The sequence below is a fragment of the Lonchura striata genome, chromosome 1 (genome assembly GCF_050655825.1).
Source record: "Lonchura striata isolate lonStrDom1 chromosome 1, ASM5065582v1, whole genome shotgun sequence".
Lineage (NCBI taxonomy): Eukaryota > Metazoa > Chordata > Aves > Passeriformes > Estrildidae > Lonchura > Lonchura striata.
Genome location: NC_140703.1, coordinates 16,333,148 through 16,346,454, shown reverse-complemented (window position 1 = coordinate 16,346,454; position 13,307 = coordinate 16,333,148). Strand labels below are relative to the sequence as shown.

General features: G+C 37.5%; 1 protein-coding gene across 12 annotated transcripts in view; it reads right to left on the bottom strand.

Annotated features, from left to right (window-relative positions):
* The window catches only part of DCAF6 (DDB1 and CUL4 associated factor 6), a 74,302-nt gene that overhangs the window by 1,515 nt on the left and 59,480 nt on the right, over positions 1-13,307 (bottom strand). For all 12 annotated transcript variants that reach the window (XM_021550185.3, XM_021550184.3, XM_085590311.1 and 9 more), the window contains 4 exons: positions 7,766-7,904; positions 4,666-4,822; positions 3,046-3,134; positions 412-517 (listed from right to left, as the gene is read on the bottom strand). In XM_021550185.3, the coding sequence (XP_021405860.3) occupies positions 412-517; positions 3,046-3,134; positions 4,666-4,822; positions 7,766-7,904 (491 nt within the window). The remainder of the gene's footprint in view (positions 1-411; positions 518-3,045; positions 3,135-4,665; positions 4,823-7,765; positions 7,905-13,307) is intronic.

Genomic DNA, 13,307 nt, shown 5'->3' with positions numbered 1-13,307 from the left:
AGCAGCCTCAGCAATGCCTCCCACAGTCCTCAATCTTCACGTCCTCCTTCACCCCTAGACAACTCCAAGCCCACAATCACACCCAGTTTAATCTTACAGTTCACTCCAGTCCTCCCCAATAGTTTTCCCATCACACAGAGCTCACTGAAAAGGTAATTCCTGAAGAGACAACATCTAAAAATATATTTTGCTCTTTGTTTTGAGATAAAAATAACAACTGCAAAGATGTTGCAAGTCTCACACCAAAGAAGCAATTCCTAAGTACTTCTATGAAGAGAACCTTGAATAATGCTTGAATCTTCTCACCAACACCAAGTACAGCCACAGCCAGCTGCAGGTCTTGATGATTTCCCAATCAAGCTGCTATTTCACAGACCAGTGCTGTGGACAAGCTCTTCGGAAGTCTCTCACCTGCTCTTATGTGATTCAACGAAGCCAACATTCGGAGCATGAAGGAGGCTGGAACAGTGATGGTGTTTCTGGTCTCTTCCAGCATTAATTCATTACGAGTTATAACCTGGAGGCAGGGAAGGGAAAAAAAACAGCATCAGAAATAAACACAGATTTATACTGCATCCATAGAGGCTGGTAGATAGAAAGTTTCAGAGCAGAAGCCATTTTACAGAGTCCAAAATTACACTAAGGGAGCAATATTTTAATAATTGCTATTGAATACTGTTGTCTGGGGTAAGAAAAGTCAGACAGTGGATTGTGCCTACAGGTGTCCAATTAACTGTCTGAAGAATATTCTAGGAAGATCATGGTTCCACTGTCCACATGCATGGCAGATACTAAGATGAGTGACTAAGAAAAACTTTGGAAATCTTTCATGAAGTAAAGCAGATTGATGATAGAAAGTGCTGTTTCCAGATGGCAACTGTTGTAGAGAACAAAGTTCTAGCACCAGTGCTGGCCAAGAATGTGGGAAGGAAAAGAGATGAGGTTACCCTCAACTCCTACCTTCATGCTGCTAGAAACTTTTGGAGAAAATCCAAGGAACACAAGCCATTTTCTATCCCACTTCAGGAACATTCTTTAGCTCCATAATTCTTTGTAAACAGAGCTACAGCTTGCCTCAAAAATTACTTGAAAGAGCCAGTTGCTACTGTCTAATTTTCAAGGAAAAAAAAATCCACTAATGAATACTACTTTCTCCCTTCCCTCATTCCTTCTTTATGGTACTTCCTTGCCATCTTTCTTTCTTCCTCCATAAATTTCAATCCCACACTGTAGGTTGTCTCAGCTTTTAGACTATATTCTTTTATTATCATGAAGCACAAAATTTCTTTAGGTGGAGACAAGTTATGACCATTTTTCAGTCTTTGCTCCCAGATCAGCTGCTGTAAGACAGGAAAATAATGAAATTCTTGTTCTCGCCGAGACTCTTCAAGCCTGTTCCTCTTGTGAGGAACATGTTCTTGCAAATGTCTGCAGTTTCTTCTCCCTTCCCAATCAAAGCACCTCTTTTCTGTCATTCTCACCTGTTTGCCAGGCACTTGGCACAGCTGATCCTTCCCTTACAGAAGCAAACTGAGGAGACAGCAGGCTGCTCTTTATTCCTCTTTCACCCCATATCTCTCCAGTGCATCATCAATAACCTCCCTGACAACCTGGTGCTGAGGGTTTTTTCTCCATTCAGAAGTTTATTCTCATCCCCACTGTCTTTTCCTATTCACTAAGGTCATGGCCTCTCTCAATTTTAAATACATTTCTGTATCTATATGGAACTTTCCTCAAACACAGTGTTTTCTCCCCAGACCTTCTCCCTTCCATAGAAAATTCAGTTCAGGTATGTTGGACACTTATTCCAGCCAAACTTAACATGATGAGAACTATTTTATTACTATAAACTTCTCCTGTCCCCTACATAAGTACATCAATACAAGGAATAAATTAAAAAACAAAAACCACGTAAAATTACAAACAGCACTGCAGTCAATTCTTCTGAAAGTTCTACATTTTTTCTTAAAGAAAACACAACTAAATATCTAAATAATTTGTTATTATTAGAAATAAAGGGAGGGAACTAAACTACAATCATTACTTTGAGTACACATTTATGTTTAGCAATACTTCTAAACCCCAAAGGCTCCAAAACATGTCACAACTAAAGCTGTCACCCAATATGCAAGGAAGTGTCACTTCACTCAGTGCTAAAATAATGGGAATGGTTCAAAACTCACAAGTGGATGGTTTGGGGTTTTTTCAAGGGATGTGGGGTGGTGGCTAAGGGTTGTGTGCTTCTGTTTGTTTGAAATATATTTAGCACTACTACAGAGAAATAATAATTAAAAACCCCCAGTCTACTCTATCCATGCTACCCAACAGATTTTAAAAAAAATGCCCCCAACCTGACCACCCCGTAACAAAATCTGTCCTATAATATTATTTACAGAAAGCCATATAACATTGATACATTGTGTTATGTAAATCACTCAAATATGATTATTCAGCAGTCAGCTGTATGGTCACCCCAGGCCACTTGCTATATCCAGTTATTGCTCTGAGGGCAACATGAAAATACTGACTTACATAACTTCACATTGGGCTTCTATAACTGATTGGGCTTGCAACGTTTGCTTTATTCCATGAAGCTCCCATGTGCAATCTTACCCTTTAAGTCCCTTTTATACCACTAAATATTTAATAGGATTGATTTTTGTACTCTCTGTTGTTCTGTATATCGTTGTATTTCCTTCAGTTTATTTCCTTCATCTTCCCTTCTATTATTTGTTTAGAGACAGGCACTATGTTCATTTATTAATTCCTGCCAGTTTTCCTTCCATATCTGAGTGTTCACATTTCTTCCAACTCCTTTTACACACATAAGAGCAGATCATGTTATACAATTTCTAGGAGAGCTGAGGAAATGCAAAGTGCCAAGGATATGAAAGTCAGCTGTTCTGCAGGGCAGCTTTTTATTTGTAGCTCATTTGCTGAACATTAAATAACTCTGCTAATTCAGTAATAGCAGTTATTTGTACCAAAGGCTTTTATAGAATTAAAGACACAACATTACCATGAAAAAGGAGGAAAGGTTCTTACCTCATCTGCAAGTTTTCTGTTAAAAATCTTGGATTCTTCCAGTGGTGACCAAATTTTTATATCATAATCGATACCCGAAGAGGCCAGAACTAGAAGTAAGTAACAGTAATTCTAAATTAAATGTCTTATGTTTATTGGTATTTTCTGCTTTTAAATGGAAGAAAAATATTTCACTTGAAGCATTTATTTGCAAATGTCAGATCTCATGCTGAACAGAGCTTGTAATTACCAAGTCTCCACACGAGATCTGCTCCACAGATTATTTGGTTTTGAATCTATCTATATAGATACAAAGAAAACAAGTGCAAACATCAAGAGTCCCCCGTATTAAATTTTAAAAGATCACCAAAATATACAGAAGATAGAAGCAAAAAATAAAAGCAAACCCAGCCACTACTGATCCATTTCTGCTGATATGTACATGAATTAATAGCAAAGCTTTAGGTTTTGTAGACCCAGGTATAAAGGGCAGAATCAAGATAATTTCCAATGTACTTTTGATAATTTCAGTAAATTTCATGTAAATTTATTTGATATTTAAATATAAAGATGTGATGGATGCTGTTATAAAGTATGAAAAATATGAAAAGTTGCAGAACATTCTCTAGCCCATTGCACAAAAACCACTTTAGGAATTTACATTCCATAGAAAGCTCTCAGTAACTAGGAAGCTGAACAAGATTAACTGTCCTAGAAGGAGGATGAGCTCCCTTAATGACATCTTCAGAGTGTGACAGGGAGACAGTCACACTCCAACAAGACATCAGCAAAGCTACAGGGCACTTTGAAAGGTGCTTCCAAAGGGAGTATCCAACTCAGGACATTTACAAGAACTCAATTTCAGTAAAAAAGTTAAAAGTTTGAGGCTTACCCTATGTAGGACAGTATTCCATGTTCCCCCAAACTGTTTGAAAAACCCTCAGCCTCTTCTAGTATTATTATAACAACTTTACTTGCTCATTTACTAATAGCTGACTCTTACTATACAGCCAGGTAAGCTGTGAAAAAAAAACATTAACACAAATACTTTCTCTGAAGGTGCCAGAGGCTGGAGGATGGTCCCAATTTTCCAGCTACATGTGATTCCTTCTACTGCTTTGGTCCATCTTTTCTATGAAGGATTTCCTCTAAACACAAGTTACCAGGATTTCTATTAATTTTATTAATTATTCTAATCTCACAATGCCAGTGAGGGAGACACCCACTTCCACTGCATTTTTGAATAGAGCCAGAGAGAGACCAGATTCCAATATAATTTCCAAGTATTGCTGGCATTTCAGCAACCCCATATTTCCCTCATTAGTGTCATAGAAAACATTTTATATGTTGAGGGCAGCAAAAAATGGAGATTCTTCTTATTACATCTGACAGTATTTCTATAAATTCTGCGCCAGGAGAAGTTTGATTTCAATCAATTTTTGAATAAGGAGGGATTTAAGGGCCAAAGATCATCAATAAGAGGCAAAATTAAAGACAGGATTATCTGAATTACACAAGGAACCATGAACAACAGTTCATTAATCATTGCATTGCTCTGTTGAGACAGAGTTTAAGACTGAACTTTAAAATGCTCTAGTGCAGAGAAGCTGGACATGCAGAGTGGGAGAATGCTGCTCTTACTGGGGTCGAAGGGGTGAGGCTGCAGGCAGTTCACCACGTGATTGTCAGCCTCCAGCAGCATGAGGTGCTCAGCAGTGTGGCGGTCCCAGATGAAAATGTGGCCACAGTCTGAGCCACTCATGACAAAGTTGGATCCCCAAAAGTTGGCTTCCTTTATCTGCAAGAAAAACAAAAGTTTGTAAGACTCAGCCAGTGAAAAACCCATCCTGAGCACACTCCCGTGCTGCTGAAGGAAAGCTCAGCCCATGCAGAAATAAGATTTAAGAAATTTTAAAGGGAGCATTTAAAAAAGAGTGATTAAAAAAAGAGAGTTCAAAAAGCTTTAGATTTCCAGAGCAAAGTAGCTGCTAACAGGAAAAAAGAGAGGAGTTGGGGCAGCCTGAACAGTATGAAAACAAATGTCAGCAGATCTGTCACTTTCTGAAGTTACAGAAATGATACTGGAGACAGGAGTAAGCAAAGGAGTTTTTAGGAAAATTTTGGCCAAGTTAAAGTTTGTGATAGGCTCATCCCTGGGGGGGGATTTTCCATTACAGAGAAACAGGAGACAAGACAGAAGCTCGTGAAACCTTCCTCAGAAATCACTTCTGATTTTACTCTGCATAGGACCTCAAAATAACCATTGTTAAATGATATAAATTTGCTACCCCATGTCTTCGACAGGTGAGAGGTTTGATGGGATGCAGAGGGAGAAGGGGCATTGTTTCAATGGCAGTCAGAACACTCAGTCACGAGATGAGAGCTGAGAGCTCCACAGCACTCTGGTGTTCGTGCTGCAGGAACAAACCTGGAAGGCTGCAGTGTAGCCTTGTGTGTAGAATTGTTATTTTGAGAGCCAGCAGTACCTCTTCCAAACCCTCTTAATGGACATACAAGGGGCAAAAGAGGTACCTGTGCAAGCAGGAACTTCCTGTGCAGCAGCTTGTGGAATTCACACACACCATTTCCAATGCTGGAAGTTCAGTTTGGCATTTAGAAGTAACTCCAGCATAAGGGACAGAATTTTGAGTTTGAGACTATTTACACAGAATCCTGCTATGAATTATTTTCCAAGTAAGGCTCTAAAGAAGATCATGCCTGGATCCTTATCCTTTTTTTGGCAGATTTCCTTCAGAAAATGCCCTGAAGAGAAGGGCAGAGATGTTGCCTTGCTCCATCCTTTGCCTCAGCTACCTTGACACAGATTCATTGGTAAATTGAACTCTTATGCTTAGGAATACATGGTTTATTTCCAGCATAAACATGCCCAGTTTTAAATGTCAGGCTTGGTAGATCTTTGTCTATAGAATATGTCCCAATGACTGCAGTCAGTGCATTAAAGTCATCTTGATATCTAAAAATAAGCCAGAGAAGCTGCATTCCTGTAATAGATTCCAACGTATTAATCTTTCAGCTTTTGTTTTATTGCTCCTTTTAATACATGTTTTCATTATACTGTTACATCTAGATTATCTCTAATAATAAAAAATTTAATTTTATATTTTAATTTTCAATCATGACCTCTTCCTGTGTCCTTTGTATTCTCTTACTCATGCTTCTTAATTCTTATAAAATCTAATTTTAGCACCACAAAAAAAAATGAACAGAACTGAAATTCACGTTTTAAAATTTTGGTTTTCAAATATTTCTAAAAATCACTGTTTTAAAAGCAGGACTATAAAAAATGTAAGGCTGCCAAATTAAGTTTTCAAAAGTAAGGAAGAATCAGAATTATTACATTTGCCTACATAACCTTAATTCACTATATATACATATACACATCCCCATATATATGTATGTATATCTAAAAATTATATACATATATATAAATGGTTCATGTAATTGACAACACAACTTTATCCCTGGGCTGCTCAGGTGTGTAGGAAACAAAGCTTTTTTAAGCTGTCTCCTTCATAAATTTGAAAGGGAAATATCACTAGCCTTTGCCTTGCAGGAATGAGGATATTACTCAATCTAGCAGATCAAAATGAAGTTTGCAACCATGGAGACCAATGGGGAAAATAAAATTACATTTTCTTTCATTCTGTGAATTACTTGCTGTAGGTGCTTGTGTGAAACAAAAGCAAAAAGTTCAACCCATATCCCCAAGAAACCAAACAACCAAATCTGTTAAATAACCTATATAATAACAGAGACTGTTATTATATGCAGACAGAGACTGAATTAAGACTTAGATGAACTCACTTTTAGTATCTTTTGACTACAAAGTGCCTGATGCCAAGACCTTTAAACTAATGGGAGTTTGAACAATTTAAATTGATTTCTGAAATGCCATGCAAAACTCCTTGTCATTAATCAAAGTTTATTCTATACCCTGTTGATTATGTAGACTGAAATATGTATTTACTCAAGCATTTTTCCCAGTGTAATCAAAGCTATTCACACAAACCCTAGAAAATGGCATTTTGAGGGTAAAGGGACTACTCCTCACATCAGCTGCAAAATACCACACCAGCTACTTCTGCAAAATACCACCTAGAACTCAGAACTTCACATCTTCAAAATATTGCAAAAACCAAAAAGAAGAAATAGCAAGGAAAGGAGCACCTGTTTTTCATGCACCATTGCTTTACAAGCACAATAACTGCGTTTTCTTAAAATACAGGATTTTGTGTGAAAAAGACGAAGCATCAAGTAGCTAAATTATAATTTAATAACTAGCACTCGTTCCTTTTTTTAATTCAGAGATGTCAAAATTCTTCAAAACTCTGATTTAATCCTCACTTTAACTTTGAAGAGCTTGGAAGGGAAACATTAAATAATAATTTTGAACAGCTTGGAAGGGAAAGTGAGGATTAAGTCGTAATTTGGAAGGTAGGCACATTGTATGCCAAATTAGCTGAGAGAGAAAATGAAAAAGAAGAAATTTTAATGGATGTTAAGGGGAGAGAGTCTTAAACTCAGGGGTATTTAAATGCCTTTCACAGTGACACGAGTCACGCTGATTTTAATGTTCATTTGGAGCAGATTCTGTGCCTTCCAAGTGAACTCAGAAGCCCAAGTGCTTCCAGTGCACCCCAAGGTCCTTTTTGGCAAGCCCAGCGGGGCAGCTGCCCTGAGTGAGCCCATGAAGCCCCAGCCCCAGCCCCAGCGGCTGTACCATGGTGCGGGAGTTGCGGTGACCTTTATAAACCATCTTGATCAAGGGGCGCCTGATGTTCAGCGTCTCCAGCTCCTCCATCTCCTTCCTCTCCTTCCTCCTCCTGAAGAGCTCCTGGATGCGGGCCACAGCGGATCGCCTGGGAATGCAGACAGCAGCACTCAGAGCCCCTCCCCACACACTGCAAGGGCTCCCAAGAATCATCATTAGGCACTCCACCGCATTCTCCATCAGTTTGACACAGACAGCAGCATAATCCCAGCTGTAAAATTACAGACGTGAATTTTTTCCATCCTGGCTTATGACAAGAATAGCATGCAAGACAGTGGAATGTCAAGAGATGCCAGGTTTTATTCCCCCTCTGTGGAACAAACTTCAGCTGCTGGCAAAATTCACATGCTATTTTATTTTCATTCTCCACCCATACTGAGGTAGCAAAATTCTGAAGTGAAGAAAAAAATCTATGCCAGAACAGAAGTTTTTAAATTTTAAAAAGCCATTAAGGATCTAATGTGTATCTCAGTGTGATTTGGTTTTTCATAAGATCAAAAAAATTTTTCAGAAAAATCTATGCCAGAACAGAAGTTTTTAACTTAAAAAGCCATTAAGGATCTGATGTGTATCTCAGTATGATTTAGTTTTTTGTAAGATTTTGACCAATGTATTTCTTGTCAGTATTTCTCTATGACAAGACTTAAGAGTTAAACAGCTTTTAAAAAGTTCCTACTAAGGCAAAAGATGATTTGAGATCAATTATTGGAGCACCTATCCCATATGGTAGCAGTAAGGTTTACAGCTGGAGATTTCCTAAAATAACAGGGGAAAAGAAAAAAAAAAAGCCAAATTACATAATTTGTTTTGTGAATATTTAATTCCAGGAACTTATTTTTTTATTAATCTGTGAAAAGACCTTGATGTCAATTTTTTCCTGTTTAGCTGTTCAGTTTGCAGATGCCCACAATTCTAGCTATGACCAGTCACATCTCAGTTCTTTTTCTTCTGTCATTCCTTGTCATTACTAGCTTTGAGGTCCTGAACACAGTCCAAAGGGAATGTTATTCTCAAGAAGAAGCAGGTACAGATTTTAGCAGAATGCAAGGAGTGAAATTGTTACAGCAATTTATATGACCTTAAAAATTAAACTGATCCAGGAACCTTACTACATTGCTGCCAGAAAGTAACCTGAATTTGGTTTTAAGTAATGTTTTCCAGTGTTTTAGTTGCTGATCCTGGAGACTCCAGCAACAAGTCCTCTACTCCAGAAAAAAACCCCCAGCAGATCTATCTCATAACTAATTCTCTCAGCCAATTTTTATGTCTAATTTTTGCCACAGGAGAAAGTTGCACCAAAAAAGTTAAGGTGAAATAAATGTTATGCTACAGCTAAGCAAAGAAGAAGGTACAGTGTAAGTCATTAATACAAATAAACAACATACCACACACTGTTTTACTAAGATCACCTAATACAGCTAAGCTTTCAAAATAAATTTTAATATTTTTTAATAGAAACCAGAAGAGTTTTGAAAGCACCAGCCAATAGATTCATTTAACAGTATGCTCTTTATTATAATACACTTTTAGATGTTTGCCTGGCAAACAGCACCAGAAAAAGTAGACTACTACTACTTCCTTGGTGAGAGCTTTCTATCCTTTCAATACCTAGACAATTTCCTGGTTCATCTTTTTTATACTACAGTAAATACACTGTATTTTTAGTTAGCTGTTATAATATGCCAAGTTTCAACTTTAATCTTCAACAAATTTAAGACGGTTCTTCACAACATCTTCATACAACAGAGGAGTAAAAAAAGAAGCCAATGTTCTTTACTGTGCTTTAAAGATCACCGAGTTATTCTCCTTGCCAGTTTGCTCCTACATAAAGGTGGCATGCACATGATCTACTGCATCAAACACTTACAGAAACTTTAAACCATTCTTTGTGCAGATTTGCGTTTTACTTGCTTTCAAAAAAAATGGGGTTTGTGTGAGAAAGTAAAAGCATCTATCATTTACTGTTATTCAGTTTTGTAATTTTGGTGCATCTATTCACATTAATTAAAGATGTGCAGTGAAGAGGGTGGGAAGTTAAACATCATTAGGACTGACAGAGCAGTAGACTTGTCCGCTGTTTCAGAAGGGTTATTTGCTGGACAGCAGTAACAAGTCTTGGGATTAGAAGATTATATGAAAGTTGCTAATTGGTAAAGCAAAGTAGTTTCTTGCACGATTTTTCATCCAAACATCTCTATAAAATTTGATCTCCTCCTCTCCATTCCCCTAGGCTGAAATATGCAGACATTACAAAAAAAACCTCAATACTACTCAGCAATCAGAATCATGCATTTTTAAATAAGAGCAGAAGCACAGAAACAACTTTTGGTTTAAACTGTCTTTCAACTAAATGGAGCTCTGGATTTAACCTCCTCATATGGGGTCTCATTTTAAAAGGCCGGAGTGGATTTCTATTTAGTTCTTGTGAAGTCAATGATTACCTTTCACCAGAAGCCAAGCACCCACAATTGTCATACTGTCCTGTAGAAAGCAAGAACATGGCAGAGGCAAGTCTGCTCCAGAAAATTTAAATATGAGCCCAATTTAGTGACATTTCAGAACAAAGAACATTACAGGAAAAAGCCTTCTCTCTGAGAGGTATTACTTGTTGATAACTACAGATTTTCTGTAATTTTTTTAAAGTCATACACACACAAGAATTTAAAAATCTGATATAGCTGTTTTCATTTGTATTTGTGATGAGCAATTCCTGTCTTTGCCAAGACAAACACAGAGGCAGCCTCATCACTTGGCGTGTCAGTGGGTACAGAAGTGTGCTGTGCAATCTGAACTTGAGCTGAGCCTGGTTGAGAGCTGCTGCTTCCCTTCCAAACACAAAATGTCAGACAATGGAATTTATGCACACTGTGTTGACACTCCTCAGGCAAACCCATCAATGAGAACATTTCTAGGAAGTATTCACAGAGCACTGCTTTTCCACTTATGATCAGCCAGGTTTGAAGACCTCAAAGTTAATTGCTGCAATTAATTATCAAAAGTCCATTTAAATTAAGCCTGAGATGAATGGAATAGGGATTCAGAAGTGAAGCCATTTTTTTTTAGTTAAACACAGGTTCAAGATAGGCAAACAAAAAAACAAACCCACAAAAATCCTGTGATGCAAACTGATCTGCAGCTATGTATTATAAATGGAGAGAAATGGAAAATGTGTACAAACATAAGTCAAGCCTTAAAATACAAAGCTGTCACATTATATTCTGTATATTTAGAAGTTCTGAAGCATAATGAGGATTTTTTAAAAAACAAGAATCTGTACAATTTGCACAGATAGATACCTGGTTTGTTTGTTAAAAGACAATAATGTAGTGGCTGCCATAAAACTCATCTGGTACCTGAGATAACCCTGCTTCTTCCAAACACCATTTATCCCAGCCTGATAATGGTGAGTCTCCTGAGCTCAGCTGGGTGCAGAGCTCACATCTCCCTGCTTCCTTGCTCCATCCTTGTCTCAGCTCTGCACTGAGTATTGAGCTCAGTATTGATTCCTTCAGTACTGAGGGATTTTGTCATTTCTCAAGTTTCCAAATGTACTCACACACAGACAAACACAGTCTCTTTTTCATAATAGAGCTCTGGGCTGGAAGGGACCTTAAAGATCATCCCCCAAGCCCCTGCCAGGGGCAGAGACATCTTCCACTGGACCAGTGGAAGAGGACCACAAACCCTGATTCCTTCTCTTGAGCTTGCTGATGTTAACATCTTAATTTTTTATCCACTCTTGTTGCCATCTTCTCCTTTGAACTGTTTTCCCTATCCAAAACAATTGCAGAGAACCTAAGGCTTATAACCACTGACTCAGATCTTATTTCTTCATTGCCTTATGGACATTTGGACAAGGCTCCCATACACATGGTGGGATTCCTGGGGGTGTCCAATTGAGCTGGACTCAGTTGTGGGTCCCTTCCAACTGAGGGCATTCTGTGATTCTGATATTATTTGTGTCTGTATCTAAACCACTGCAGCAAACCTTGATCCAGGTCTGTCATTTCTTCATTGATCCTGTAAAGGAATCCACTTGCCAGCTACCACTGATCTGCCCAAGAATTCCAGAGGCTTGTCTTAACCACCATATTAAAATAGATTTCTTGACTAAATGCCAACATTTGATTATATTTCTGATATTGATTACTTCCTTTAGGAGCCTCTGAACCTGTGGAAGAGATTTACTGCTGCTGTCAAATTTTAAGCATTTAGACAGCTCAACACCAAAGGCAAAACCATCCTGTTAACAGCACAACAACACTACCCCTAAAGTCCAAGTTATTCCACTGTTGATCATACAAAACAAAATGTTTACTGTAATTCCCTCCTAGGTAATTTTCCAGCTTTCAAACACAGTCAATGTTTAAACTATTCTCAGTTACAAACATTTTTAAATTTTTACCTGATATGCTGATGAATGATGATGAAAAACAGAGAAAAAAGACTGATAAAGCATTCTATGCTGAATGCATCATTTATTTTGTATTAAATTTATAGCAATATGAAACTAATATTCCCCTGGGCTGTACTGAAGAGCTAATGAATTTCTTGGTAAGCATGCTGAATATAGAAAGAACACCTATTGTAAAATTTCAAGTACAAACAGCAAAGATTCCTGAACCTCTAAGAAAGCTGACAAGTTAAATCCAGGTATTCCAATTGCAGGTAAGATGAAAATATAAAGACAAAGAAATACAGATCTGCACTATTTTCCTGGAGGCATTTAAAACACAGGATTCAGGCTAAGTCTTTTCTGGAACCTCATCCTGCACCTTTGCCTTTTCAGCCACAGAAAAACAAGATGTTCATTTTCATCACTATAACACCTTTGGGCCTTTTCCCCTCTAGATGGCCTCTGGCTGAAATCACAGCAGGGAGCGTCTCCCTCTTACAGCATGTGGCCAAACACAATTACCCAAATTGCCTTTTATGTTCTTACAACTGCTTCAAGTATTTTAATGAAGAATATGAAATCAAGCAATTTTTTTCATTTAACTTCATTAAAAGCATATTGTGTAAAATTTAGCATCTATCTTTCTAAACGTGTATTACCCAATATAGCTCTAATAGTTATGCTTAGCTTCATAATCTTGTTCAGGCAAAAAATATAAATGGGTTTTTATCCATGTAGTCTTATATTTTTGTCCAGAACTGGATGTTCTCTACTACCAGACAAAGCAAGTCAGCAGTAGCCCATGCAAATAGAATTCGTTCCTCAGCAGCTCAAATTAAAAAAAAAATAAAAGGAATATTTCTTTTCACAAGCTACACACTTTTCAAATTCCATTAATTTCTATGGCACACGATAAAAATGTTAATAGGTTGTAAAATGTAGACACTGCCATTTCTTTTCAATTTCCATGCAACACATGCAGCTAAATATAACTCAAGCAATATGCTCTGTAATTCATAGCATTTGAAGTACAGCAATTCTTAAAATGCCAGTTAGATATGAAAAACAAGAACCTGATAAATCCAATATATGGCA